Source organism: Chlorocebus sabaeus, chromosome 27 (genome assembly GCF_047675955.1).
Source record: "Chlorocebus sabaeus isolate Y175 chromosome 27, mChlSab1.0.hap1, whole genome shotgun sequence".
Taxonomy (NCBI): Eukaryota; Metazoa; Chordata; class Mammalia; order Primates; family Cercopithecidae; genus Chlorocebus; species Chlorocebus sabaeus.
In genome coordinates this window covers 33042622-33057735 of record NC_132930.1, presented here as the reverse complement: position 1 = coordinate 33057735, position 15114 = coordinate 33042622, and the positions used below count along the sequence as shown (strand labels likewise).

The 15114-nt window shown below is 34.7% G+C and overlaps 1 protein-coding gene across 9 annotated transcripts in view; it reads right to left on the bottom strand.

Moving 5' to 3' along the window:
• LCORL (ligand dependent nuclear receptor corepressor like) overlaps positions 1-15114 on the bottom strand; it is a 182741-nt gene that overhangs the window by 21009 nt on the left and 146618 nt on the right. For 7 of the 9 annotated variants that reach the window (XM_038008655.2, XM_038008653.2, XM_008017795.3 and 4 more), the window contains one exon: positions 9739-14561. The exons of the other annotated variants lie outside the window; for them this stretch is intronic. In XM_038008655.2, the coding sequence (XP_037864583.2) occupies positions 9739-14561 (4823 nt within the window). The remainder of the gene's footprint in view (positions 1-9738; positions 14562-15114) is intronic. 9 annotated transcript variants of the gene reach the window in all.

The window sequence follows — 15114 nt, the reverse complement described above, 5'->3', positions numbered from 1 at the left end:
AATCATTCTACCACAAAAGACACATGCACATACATGTACATTTATCACAGCATTATTCACAATAACAAAGACATGGAATCAACCTAAATCCCATCATTGGTAGAATAAAGAAAATGTGTACATATAGACAACGGAATACTATGCAGCCATAAAAAGCAATGTGATCATGTCCTTTGCAGCGACATGGATGGAGCTGGAGCCCATAATCCTAAGGGAACTAATGCAGGAATGGAAAACAAAACATTTATAAGGATTCTCACTTGTAGGTGGAAGTTAAATACTGAGTACACATGGACCAAAGAAGAGAACAACAGAAAGTGGGGCCTATTTGAGGGTGGAGGGTGGGAGGAGGGAGAGGACTGAAAAATTACTTATTGGGTAGTACGCTTATTACCTGGGTGATGAAATAATCTGTACACCAAATCCCCATGCCATGCAATTTACCTATATAACAAATTGCATATGTACCCCCTGAACCGAAAATAAAGATAAAAAAAAATTATTGGCTACCCATGAAGTACTATATTATTATTTGAAGGCAGAACTCTGGTAAGTTAATGATGTATACTATAAATCCTACAGAAACTGTTTTTTTTTTATTTTTATTTTTTTTAAACAGTGTCTCATTCTGTTGCCCAGCCTGGAGTACCATGGAATGATCTTGGCTCACTGCAACCTCCACCTCCCAGACTCAAGTGATCCTCCTGCCCCAGCCTCCCCAGTAGCTGGGGCCACAGGCACGTGCCACTACACCTGCCTGATTTTTGTGGAGACAGAGTTTCACCATGTTGCCCAGGCTGGTCTTGAACTCCAGGGCTCAAGTGACCTTCCACAGTGGTGGGATTACAGGCATGAGCCACCTCACCTGACCAGCAACCACTTTTAAAAAGCAAATCAGGAGATTGAAAAAATAATAAAACACACTGTATTGATCCAAAAGAAGGGTGGAAAAGAGAAAAAAGGGGGGAACAAATAGTAGGTGGGACAAATAGAAAATAGAAAGATGGCTGATTTAAACCCAACCATATTAATGGTGACATTAAATGTAAGTGGTCTACTGAAAAGGCAGAGGTTGTCACATTGGATAAAAAGGCAAGCCTCGATTCTATGTTGCTTAATAAAAGAGATCATCTTTAAACACAAAGACACAAATAGGTTAAAAATAAAAATATTGTGAAAAGATACACTATGACAACAGTAGTGAAAAGCAAGCTAGAACGACTCTAGTAGTTATCAGATAAATTAGATTTCAGAGTGAGGAACATTTTCAGGATTAAAGAGGAGGTTAATTTCATAATGATAAAAAAGTCAGTTAATAAAAAGTACCTAACAATTCTAAATGCACCTATTTATAGAGCTTCAAAATACATGAAGCAAAACCTAACAGATCTGAAAGGATAAAAAGAAAAATCCACAATCATAGTCACAGATTTTGACATCCCCCTCTCAAAAACAGATAGAACAAGTAGACTGAAATTCACCAAGATGGAAAAATCTTGAACAGTACTAGCAATCATCTTGCTTAACTGACATTTATAGAACATTTCATTCAACAGCAGTAGAATATACATTATTTTCAAGAACACACAGAACATTTACTTAGATTTGCATAGATTCTCGGCCATATAATACATCTCAAAAATTCAAAAAGACTGAATTCACAAACAGTATATTAGAATTAAATTAGAAATCAGCACCAGAGATATCCGAAAAATCCCTAAATATTTGGAAACGAAACAACACATTTCTGGGCAGGGTCTTGCCATGTTGCCCAGGCTGGTCTTGAATTCCTGGGCTCAAGTAATCCTCCTGCCTCAGCCTCTCAAAGTGTTGGAATTACAAGCGTGAGTACTGCGCCCAGCTAATATGTCTCTAAATCATCCATGGGCTAAAGAAGAAATCACAAGAGAAATTAGAAAATATTTTGAATTTAATTAAAATGAAAACACAGCAGAGCAAAATTTGTGATATAGCTGAAGAAGTGTTTAAAGGGAAACTTATAACATGTTCATATTAGTAAATAATCTTCCTTCTACCACTATAACACTTACACTCTATTACCAATGGTTCTCAAAGTGTACTTCCTGGTCCAGAAGCATAAGTATCACTTGGGCCTCGCCCCATATCTATTCAATTAAACTCTGTGGGTGGATCCAAACAATTGTTTTAACAAGACTTGCTGGTGATTCTGATGCACACTAAAGTTTGTGAATCACAATGGTCTCAGTATGGTTAGGTGTCTCGCCCCACACCCTTCCTTCTTCACAATGCAACCAGGGAAATCTTCCAGAAAGGAAAATCTGATTGTGTCTTATCTTCCCCATCCACTTCCAATTTAAATCTCTGTTCTAAGTGCAATGGGAAGCCACTGAAAGTAGACAAACTTCTTGGCATGGCTCTTAAGAACTTCTTTAGTCTGTTCCTTTGCTTCCTTCTCAATCCTCTCTACATCTGACATTATCTCCTTCTTTCTCTCTTGACTAGACACACCGGCCATGACTTACACCTCTAACCTGCCAAGAATCCCACACCTCAGCATTTTTTCCACATCCAAATCCTTTTTCCGACCCCTACTGGTTTTCTACCACTTGGCCTGGTTAATTCCCCCTCACCCTTCACAGTTTAGCTTAATGGCCATTTGCTCAGGGAACTGTTCCTTCACTTGGTAAAACCTCCCAAAATTAAATTCCCATAGCACCACATACTGAGAATGCAGTAGATTTGTGCATTTACTCAATGTCTGCCTCTCCAAATAAACTTGAATCATGAGGGTAGGAGCCATATCTGGTTTTGCCCCCACTATTTCGCCTGTGTCTAACATACTGCCTAGCATGCAGAAGACAATCACTTTTGAATAAATAAAAAGAGTGTATAGGTGCAGGCTTTTAAAATCTAGCTTTCTATGTTTGCATAACACAGAAAAAAGTAGCAAATAAATGCATTTTCCAGGTTGCCTGGAACTGGGAGAAGGAAAAAGAAGCCAAGGTCCGGTTTAAATAAAACAAACACAAACAAGAAAAAAAAAGTGGCAAGATGAAATCATTCAGACACCTACCCTTGTCTTTTTTGTTTGTAATTAAACTATAGGTGAATTCACTAGGCTTAACGTTATGATAATCACAGAATGCTCAGCTCCACGACAAGAAAACTGTTACTGCCCAGGAAACATGAGAAGAAAAAATGGTAGTTAGGAGAGCTGAACTAAGACTTTTGAATTCTTAAGAAATAGAGAAGGAAGAAAAAAGGAGAAAGAGAATATTTAGACCTTGAGGCAGGAATTTATCATGGTGTGAAGCACTGAAACCAATCTCCTTCTAGCAGGTGCTAGCAGCTGGTTAAAGAAGAAAAGGGTGACCCTTGAACTTACCTCAGATAGAGAAAGCAGGTCTGGAGGCTGCAGGGAGAGAATAAAGATTTACAAAACAGAATACAACTGGTGCTCATGGCTCCCCCAGCACCACTCTGCTGGATAAAGACAGATACTGACCCGTAAAGATCAAACAAAACAAAACAGCTAACATGTCAAATACATTGTATTGTGTTGAGGGAGGGAGTGTTGAGGAAGAAGTGGACGGAGTGTTGGGGACGAACAAGATAGAATGACCTTAATATATTTTTTAAAAGCCAACAACTTATTTTTTATCTTTTTCAAGCCACACCATATCAAAATTGTAGTGATATCAACAGGGTCGGCAAACTTTTTCTGCAAAGGGCCAGGTAGTAAATAGTTTAGACTCTGTAGGCTTTATGGTGTCTATTGCAACTATTCAGCTTCTGCAGCACAAAAATAGCAATAGACAATATATGAGTGAATGAACATGGCAGTGTTCCAATAAAACTTTATTTATAAAATATGCCATGGGCCAGACTTCCCAATTTAGAGAATTAAATCTATGTCTGAAAATAGTTCTGTTCTCTACAACCACTAGTATGTGGAATAAGCCAAATTATGTTTCTTTTACTAATTATGTTGCCAAAGTAAAAACTTGAAATATCTTCTAGATAAATTCCTTGAGTTCCTTTGTGACTTGAACATCTAACACAACGCCTGATAAATCAAAAGAAAAAGTATCCAATCTTTGTTAAATAAACTGAATGATTTTCTGTGAAAGATATGGGGCAATTAGTAAAACAATATCCTGAAAACTCAGTAATAGTTGAGAAAGCAATGGAATATAAAATATTCAGGAAAAATTCTAAGAAAAAACATCAAGACGAAGATTGTTTAGCTGTTTTACATTTTAACAAAATATTATGGCAAAAATTAGAGACTCTTTAAAACCTAAACTCTTATCTTACTCAATTCCTAAGAAAATTACAGGGGAAAAACTCAAATATAAAGAGAATGTATCTTTTTAAAAAATTCCTCAGGGGGGTTTGGTGTAAAAAAATTCCTAATTTCATTAGAATACTTTAACAGAATCAAATCTTAACAGTTTTACTTAAAGTATAGTTCACTTTTATCTTGTGTTCAGTGTTCCAAATATGTGTTAAAATGCTCATAAGCAAGATCAGAGGAGTATGTATGGTTAGTCTTGGTTTCTGGTAGTTGAAGGAGTATATTACTTAGTTAAAAATCAGCCATCAGTTATAAACCTGTGTGAAAACCAGAATTTTGAATGGGAAAAATGTAAATTCAGTTATTTTTGAGGACAGATGGCAAAATAGAAGAAGATGACAAGTTTTTTTTTTTTTTTTCCAGTCATCTCAGAATTCGATTCAAAGTGTCAACTGAATTCGAAATTCTTACGGGAAAATTTAATGTTTTAGGATGAGTACTACTATTACAGGAGCTTCAAGACCACATTAGGTTATTTTATTCTTAAAAGTTTACTCAGAGGTGTCCAGAGTCAGCTTATTTATATCGAGATGTTTATCAATTAGGAAAAGATATACACTTGCTTTGGGAACTCAAAAGATACCGATATTAAAAAGGTCTATATTATTTCCAACAGTTACTCTCCATTTTTAGGTCATTATCATCTCAAAAATCATCTCCTGCAACTGACCCTTCACACATTTCCCATCCTCCACCCCCCGAATCTATATTGTGTGCTACTATAAAAGATGCTCTAGAACTCTGCTTTGATCATATAGCTGCTCACTATTCACAGAACAGATATATTCTTGGCTGGATCTCTTTGTACTGTCATCCCCATTTGGTGAACTTGACTATTAAATCTAAGGACCCATCTTTCTCCAGGCTTACATTCTGGCAGCTAAGATAAAACCAGTTGTTCTATCCTCTATTTCTTGAGACAGCTATTCCAAACCTTGTCCATATTCCCCAATTACCCAATCCCACATACTACTCTTTATTACCTCTTGATTCATAGAAAATGAACTCTAATATCTCAGGATTCTGCCCACAAATTACCGATTTGCTTTCCCACATATTGTTCCCACTACCCTGTTTTTTTTTTTTTTTTTTCTTTTTTAAGAGAAAAGTGACCCTTTTGGCTAAGTCCAATCTCTCTAATCATGTCCTAGATCCTATACCCAATAATCTACACAGGGGCTTCACTCCATTTCCATTGGTTGCCATCTCATTTCTGTATCTTCAATCATTTATTCCCTATTGGCTTTTTCCCATTAGTATAAATATATATCTTTTAAACCTGTCTTCAACCCCAGCTTAATCTAGCTAACTTTTGTACATTCTCTCCATTCATGGCCCATTATAGTTTTCTGTGCTAATTTTCTTTCCCTTCCTTCATTTAACTCATCTAGCTTTGAATATGACTTGAGGCTCTGTTAGTCCACCAAAGCTACTCTTTCCCAACCACTAAGATAAACTCATATTGCTATATTCAATGGAACCATTTCAGGGCTCATCTTAGTTGACTTCTTATCAACAATTTACATTGCCTTCTCCCATCTTACAACACATTTCCATTCACCACATTCTCCAGGCTTTCTTCTTACCTCTCAACTACTCTCATCAGTCTCCTTTTGTATACATCTTTCCTTTTCCCTAAATCTTTGGGGCTCTGACTTCCTAGGCTCTTTCAATCTTACAATGAATAATCTCATTGTAATCTCTTCCACTCTCATGGTTTGAGTTATTTGTTGATTCACAAATCCTTATCTCAGCTCAGGCCTTTTTCTTAGGAAACAGATCCATATGTTTAGGAAGCATATCCATAACTGCTTCCTAACATCCTTTCTTGGATATCCCACTAAACACCTCAAATCCTCACATCTAAAGAGCATTCTATCTTAGTAGATCTTACTATCCTCTACCCAGATGTTCAAGACAAAAACCTGGATGTTCTCCCTTTATTCTTCTAATCTTTAAGACACTGATTTAACTTTATATATCTCAAATCTATTCTTTTCAATTGCTGCTAATAGGGCTTAAAACATTTTTTGTTTCATGATTTGATGCTGACCTCACAATATGGGCTATGCTTCCCTCAGTAGCTTCATTGTTTACCATTTTCCCACTCCCTCCTGATCCATGATTCCTATTTTATGCCTCAGTTCTGATAAATTACTCAATATTCCACATATGCTTGCTCTTTTTTAAAAAAAGTTGTTGAGACACCTAGGTTGGAGCACAGTGGCACAATCACGGCTGACTGAAGCCTCAATCCCCCAGGTTCAAGCAAAGTGTGGGCTACCACAGTTGAATAATTTTGTTTGTTTGTTTTGCAGAGATGGGGTCCCACTATGTTGCCCAGGCTGCTTGCTCTCTTTTGTCATTCAAATGTTCCACATCGTTTGCACTGCCTGAAACACTCCTTTTCCAACTTCTACTACATCCGCCTCCTTCAAGCCTCAGCTTAGATGCAACAATGTAGGAAACCTTGCCTAATTCCCTAAATCTGAGTTCAGTTTCCCTTTAATGTGCTCTTAAAATCCATCGCTCTCTCTCTGATCACAGCAGTCATCATCCTTCTACTGAAACTGCCTATCCATTTTTCTATCCTTCATGACATGGTAATCCCCATAAGAGCAACAACCATGACTTTAACCATTCTATCCCCTTAAAGCATATAATATCCCACTTAAAAAATGAAATACATTCTATTTATTAAATAAATGATGTAGGTCTTGTTTTCTCCCTTAGATGGAAAGGAACTATTTGAACCTTCCACAGTGCCTAAGAGCATATTGTAGGCATTCATTAAATACTTGTTGAAATAAGAATAGAATGGGATTGCATTTTTCTGCCTCCTTTCCATGTGCACACTTGATATATACAGCAGTACAAATGTGGTGAAGTATAAATTTAAAAACTCATAAATTATATCTGGACAGTTCATCTCAAAATGTATAAAACAAGATATCTGTGATAGAAGCAAAACTTTTCATCAATAGAAATATTTCAAAATCTCATCATATACACTGCCTTAGAAATTTTTCTAGAAAAGTCTGGTTGTTAAGTCTCTTAAGTCTCCAGTCAGTAATTTATTCTATGAAGAAGAAAAACACATATAAAACTAATAATGAGTTTTAGCATCATTTCCAAAAAGGCAAAAAGAAGTATGAGATACCAGGAATAATGAGAAAAAAATAATACTTTAAAAATCAGATAAATATAACAAATATTTCTATAACTACAACTTTATAAAAATAATGTCCTTGTTGATTGACTAAAAAAAAGAATGTTAAAAAATAAAGAAGGAAAGTTATCAGTGAAAGATAAATAAAACTTTAAGCAGAACAGGAAATAGTACTAGTAATTTTAAAAATGAGAAAGATCAAAAACAGCTCTTCATATGATACTAAAAATTTTAAAACTGCCCAAAAGGATTTTGAAATTAATTTGAAAAAGTAGTAATTAGGCATCTTCCATCTTATTTTTTCTAGGATGATTTCATATTTAGTGGGGGTAAATAATCACATTAAAATAAGCTTGATATTTATTTCTTAGGAAGATACAATGATTAAGAAGCTGAAAGGACAAAATACGGTTCTGTTGTAAAATGAATTAATGCATTTACTTCTGATAAACTGTAACAGTATGATATGAGGATGATATAAAGAATTTAAGATGAAGCTTTACATTTTATTCTCCATTCATGATAGTCTTTAAGAAATATGTGTGTATATTTTCAGATGAATTATAATTTAAAAAAATACACTATCAGTTTTTTTTTTACCTCTCTTTTTCCTGACATGGCATTTGATATTTTTAGTTATCCCGAGAACAAGAAACAGAGGTCACTTTTTAAAGTTTTGATTAATCATTTATAATTGAGAATCTACTTTGGCCAACCTTTAAAATTTTAATCGTTGCATGTCAGATATTTGAAATTTTAATCATTACTTTCTGAAATAGGTTTTAAAGTTATATAGTTGAATAACTGAATCTTGGGGGTCATAAAATCATTAACTTATTAAAAATCAAGAATTTACTGCTTTTACTATTTTAATATAAGACCTGATACTACCTATTTTAGCTTTTAAACAAGTTTTAAAAAGAGTAATAAAAATAAAGCCAATACTTCCCCAACTCCCCCTAAAACACCCCTAAAATATATAATGATGCAACTATATAATATCTTTAAATTTCCAAATGTAAAATTTCTTTCATGTTAAGCAAATAATCAGTAAGTACTTCCATACTCCTCAATATCCCTCATTGTCCAGTACCTATCAGTAAGAAGAGCTGGAAACGGCTACATTGGCAACTACAGTGTTCCTATATTATTGTTACTAGGTTTTAGCACAGGTGTCCAATCTTTTGGTTTCCCTGGGCCACGCTGAAGAACTGTCTTGGGCCACACATAAAATACACTATCACTAACAATAGCTGGTGAGCTACAGAGACAAAAACAAAAACAACAACAAAAAAACACAAATCTCATAGCGTTTTAGAAAGTTTAAAAGTTTGTGTTGGGTCACACTCAAAGCAGTCCTGGGCTGCACGTGGCCCATGGGCGGTGGGTCGGACAAGCTTGTAGGGTCCTTGAGTCTCCCTGAGGCACCAACATCAAGTCAGTATAATTGAGTAAAGGATGTAGTTGTTTGCTAAGGTAATTCTGGTTTGCATTTTGAATTTTGCATTACCTTAACAATAACTTGTACATGATTCTTTCTCTCTTGCTAGGTTACTGATTATCTGTGAAAAAGAATCCTCATCTTTATATCTGTGGAAATGAACTCAATGTCTGATATCAAAAAACTATTCAACAAGTTTGCTGATTTATTTTTAAAAATATTGGTGCTCTACCACTCTTCAAATCATCAGTCTTAAAGTGAGTTCCAAATGACATAACAACTTGGTGGGTGATGTGAGATTAAGATTATCCTAGGATAATATGTTACAATCTATCAATTTAACAGATAGTCTTTACTTTTTTAAAAACATGGTCTCAAAGTTGTTACTGATTTCTCAAGTGAGTAATATTTACTATAGTGTGGTACTTAATTTTTAGTTAGTTACTTGGTTATATTTATCTGTCAAACTGCTTACTGATTTTATTAGATCAACCAAATGCAAAAGGAGATAACATCTACATTACTAAAATATTTTAAAGATGATTTCTATGTCTCTACTATATATATTTTTATTTGTGTGAAATCCTGGACATATTAAGAGGTGGGGAAGCACACTGATACAGTTAGCAGCACCTAATTTCATGAGTTTCATACTAGGTGCCAAGAAATTAGGTTGTCCAAATATTTTGGAAACTAATTAAAACTGAATCATCTGTTCCTTTTCTACCTGTTATACTTTACTCAAGGCACCTACAATGAAACTTCAAAATTACATAGAGAAGAACTTACCTAGGGATTTGGAAAAATAGTTTGCCATTTGTCCACTGTTGCATGACTGTCGTTTATGTCTTTTTGTTGACACTTCTGTGGTCTTCCATGGTGGTCTTTTTCTTTTGTTCAAATTGCTAAGAACTTCAAAACTATCAGGATTCTTGTCAAAGTTAATACATTTGCTTAATTTACAATTGCCAAGATGATCAGCAAATTCATCAGCTGAAGGATTATTTGCTTTAGCATTTTCTATTTCTTTAGATTGCTTTTTAAAAGAATTTTGCCTAGCAGAATGAGATCTTAAAGTAAAGCGCTTTGATTCTTCCATATGAGTTTGATGAGTATTTCCACTGTCAGTAGATTCAGGAGAGTAAATGATTGTATTTAGCTTTAAAGTATTTCTGTGTTCAAGACAGTTGAGCTTCCTCAAAAATATTCTACAGTCTTTTAAGGTTTTTGACCTCCAACTATTAGGACACACATTTTCTAGTCTTGGTCCCTTTTGAAAGTCTTTTTGGCTGCAATTTGTTCCATTCTCTTTTGCTTCTGACTTAAATTTATTCTCGAAACTAGCACGTATTTTGAAGTCAGGCATTACTACCCTCTGCTGCAAGTCACCCCTGATCTCAGGTGGCAAAACACACTGATTATCTACTATGCTTTTTCCTTGGAGTGGGATGTCGGCATTTGTTTCTCCCTCAGTCTTATTTAAAAATTGGTTCTGGCAGAAAAATCTTAAGTTTCTCCTTTTAGAGTTCCAGTCAACTGTTCCATGGTTGTGCAGCTTTCCCTCTCTTTTCCACCTTTCATGATGCAACCTCTTAAACTCAGTCCTTTTTAATCTAGCTATTGCTAAATTACTTTTCACATTTAAGAGTGGAGAGTTAGTCACTTTATGCAGTATATGCAACTTCTCTGCTGATTTTGAAGGAGAAGAGAGTGCAAATTTTTTAAAGTGCTTTCTGAAGGGGCTGGCATTAAAGTCAGAATATTTGGTCCCTAATTTGATTCCCCTGGTATTTATTACTTCCAAAGGGTTTCGGGCATTTGCTTTTCTAACTAGTGAAAGAGACTGTGTTTCTGTTGTTTGCATAAACCAAGTACAGAGTTCATTCAAATCATACTTTTTCTGAAAAAGCATTTTTACAGGTGAAACTTCAAGTTCTAAAAGACAAGTTTCCAAAGGGCTTGCTACTTTGAAATGATCATTTTCAATGTGTTCTCTTTTTTTATGAATACAATTTTCAGCTTCATCCCCACTTACTTGCACCCAAGCATTTGCTATTTGCTCAAATCTATTGTTTAATTCCTCTAATAAGGAATCATTTGAAGCAGAGGTAGCCCACCACCTGAGCAAAGGGTTTGATGAAATTATAGGATCCAAGGATACTTCAGAAATAGGTACTAATTTATTATCTTCCAAACACTTTTTTGCATTCCGTGAAAATCTGTTTCTTGGGGTATCTTTGTAAGCTATTTTCATCTTTGACTGTCTATGTTTTTCCTTCTGACTTTTATTTTTCTGCAAATGCAGTTTATATGATTTATGGAGCAGAGCATTTCTATAAATAAGTGAGCTAGAAGATGCTAATGAATGTAAGAAATGCAGAGATGGTTTTCTGTCCCTAATAGAATGTCTCAAAGGTACAGTAGCAATCATACTTTTTGATCCATTTTTAAATATATCAGCTTCAGTGTGCCTTATTTTATCCATTTTAGTGCACTGTTGGTCATACTTTTCTTCAGGTAGATTTTTTCCTAACATATTTTCCTGTTCTAAAGGAGGCAAGCAGCTGCTAATACTTACTTCTCTTTCCTGAGGTGAAGTTCTATTAATAGTCACAGATATGCCAGAGATTTTCACTTTTGCTGGTCTACCAGGCTTCCTACTTATTGCCAAAGGCTTCTGATTTGGTCGAATAATGTTCTTGGAAGGCTGAGGTATCACAGATTTGTTCTTGATGGGTCTCACATATTCAAAGCCAGACCCCAAGATCTCACTTTCAGTAGTCAAGCTTGCGACAGCACTTATTCTTTCACCCAAGTTAATTTTGTGTTCACTAATATTTCTGGGACTACTATATTCAGTTGGAAAATCCCCAGCATTATTGTTTAAAGACATAAGGTTGCTTATGTTTACACTTCCTTCAGAAACATGCCTTTTAGTTCTTCTTGATCTTCCGTAAATAACAGTTACTGTAATACTCTTTTTATAGATACCTTCTTTTACTTCTGATATGAGAGATTCTGGGCTTTTCCTTCCAGCACTAACGGGTTCATTCTGGCAAACAGTGATGTCTGTTTGATCAGTTTTAGGCTTTGGTGGTCTTCCAATTGGTCGCTTAATCTGTCTCACAACTTGGGGACCTATTTTTTTTGGTCTACCTGGTTTTCTTTTAAAAGATGGATCAATAGCACTGCTTGAATTGTCCGTAGTTTCTTCTTGTGGCTTATCACTATTTATATCACCTATAAACATTGTAGAGGATCCTGAAGTTTCTTTTGCAGGATTGAATTTGTTTAGTTCTCTTTGAAGAGTATCAGCATCATAATGATTGGAGTGATAATTTTCAGAGTTCGCATTTGAGATATCCTCATTTGTTTCTGTTTTTTCTTCAGTAACATGACGGATTGTAGGTTTTTCAGAAGGGAGAACAACATTTGAATGGGAAGTACCAACTGAAGTTAAAGTATATTTGACTCCTTCACTACTTTTAACCTCAGATAAAAACATGAGTTTGATAGGACTAGAATAGTTGGAAACAGATGAACTTTCAATACCTTCATATTTTGCTGGTACATTTTCAACACTGGAAATCAAGCGACCCATATCTAAAATAGTTGACTTTTTCAGATTTTCAAGTCTTTTGTTATTCAAATCCATTGTAGGCATGCAATGACTTTTGATAATATTGCTGGATGCTACCACAGATTTTGATAAGCTCTGTTCTTTGCATGTCATTCTATTTAGAGTAAGAGTCATATTTCTGTCAGCATTTTGATCTTTACCATCAATTTCTATCAATTTCTTGGATGCTTTACATCCTTCTGATAATGGCTGATTATTCCAGGATTTATTGGCTATATTTATTGTATCTTCCAAACGCTTCACAACAACTTGTAAATTAGAATTCATTGCAATTTTGTTTAAGTCTATATTGTGTGAGCTTTCAATGTGAATATTTTTCACTGGAACGTTTTTTGTTGTGGATTCGGATACTTTTTTGGCTTTAGGTGATTTTTTAAAAACATAATTATTTGTTACATATATAGAATACCACCCTGGAGGCACAATATTTCGTTTAGTTCTGCTCAAAAGTCCAGAAGCATCATTTCTCAAAAGAGTTTGAGTATTACTTAACTTTGGATTTTTCCTATGATTTTGCAAAAATTGTTTTCCATCTGCAGATTTCTCCTGTGGCTTTCTTATGCTCATTTTCTCAGGGGAAGTTGTTTTAAAGCTTTCTGAAAATGAATTAAAAGACAAGTTAGTTTCTGAGCTATGAAGAGGTAGTTGCAGTGACTGTAACGCATAATTTGGTGAAAATGATGTTTCAGCATTTTTATCTTGAAGTCTTTTAGAATTTTGTAAAGAAGACCCTTGGTCATGACAGAATTCTCCTTTGTCTGATGAAGATATATCATTGTTTTGTGTCAACTTCCTTGAACTTTTCTCGGTGTATTTTTTTCTTGTAAAATTTTCATCAAGACTAGCAAGTTCTCTTTTTATCTGTAAAGACTGCCTTCTAAACATGGGTGAATCAGAGGAGTTGCACATTGCAAATAAAGTTTCTTGACGCTTTCGAAATCTTGTCTGAATAATTTTATTTTCTACCTTTTTATCGTGTTGACTCAATAATTCCATAAAACTATAATCACTGGCTTTTGCATTATGCAAGAGAGACGTTATGAAATCTCCCAATTTTAAATCATTATATGTATTACAATCACTGCTAGATAACTGTACAAGGCTTGTCATATCCGTGGTTTCTATTGATTTTAGTTTTTCATTAATGCGATCCATTAAATCTTGAAAAATTACAGCAGTTTCACCTTTTTCATGATTTGTAGCAGAATTATTGCTGTCATTTGAGAGTAAAGAATAAGAGTTACTGGATTTTTTAGTTTTAAGTATTTTATCTTCATGATCACTCTTATTGCTGCTTATTTCTGCTGGTGTGAGAGATGGAGGCTGGTTAATGTTTGCTTCAAGTTTGTTATTTTCTAAGGCTGAAATCTCTGAGATGACGTCTTTCAATTTTTCAAATCCTTCAGTTTCCACAGGTGATAATGGTGGGGGTGAGGGACTTCGAGATCTACAGGCATCTTTAAGAGTGACTGAAAGATCACATACTTCCTTTGACAAAAGAGGACTACGAAAGGCTGATTTTGTAGAGTGAATGTTTGGTAACAGTCCAGAACAGCACCTGTGAGAATTATAACTGTCTGCAATTCCTCTATTCACTACTGGCTTAATGTGTTCAACAGTTACAGTTTGGCAAGATAAACAATTTAAATCTTTAATACAGACTGGCAGAGGTTCTAAACCAGGGCTTTGTTTTTCGTTTTGTAAACAACCTTTTTCTGCCAGCCTATATTCACAACTACAGAACAGACCATATAAATTATCTTCGATTAAGGGCTTTTGAGATTCTGAAGACACAACACATGATGTATTACAACAGCAAAGAGAAGCAGCATTCTGCTCTTGGACTAGAAATTTCAACATAGCCAAAACTTGTTGCTGGTGATGTGTGCACAAAGATTCCAAAACTTTGCTTAATGCTGATTTTCTTTTTTCCATTTTAGAAGCTTCCTCTGATTTTGCATCAACAGTTGAACTAAAAATAAAAATCAAACAAAAAATGAATTGCAGCAAAAATACCACTACAAGGAGTTATAATTTTAACAGCGTTCGAAAAAAGATATTTTGGTATTGCTGGACTCCTGACTCCTAGAGAGCTGCAATAATGGCATTTTGATTATTGTTTAGCAAAAATACAATGAAGCACTCATAACTAATTTCCTACAACAAAGTATAAGTCAAAGCAAAGCCCTATTTTCGCAATATAAAAGCTGATGATTATACATATGATTACATTTATATATTACTGTCTAATGTTTTGAATGTATTAAGAATATTTAATGGAAAGTGCTTCAGAAGGAGTTAAATTTTTATAAAGTAGCCATTTTATAAATTATTCTGATACATAATTATCAGTCTACATTAGTGCAAATAAGGAAAATAAAATGCAGGAGTACAATCTTTATTTAAAATAGATATTTTTTCCAAGGCAGTGAAAATAGTAAAAGCTTCCCATACTCATAAGGAAAATTAAGGGATTTAGATTTTATGTAAATAAGAGAATGTCTTTCCTAAGATTAAGCTGCAGG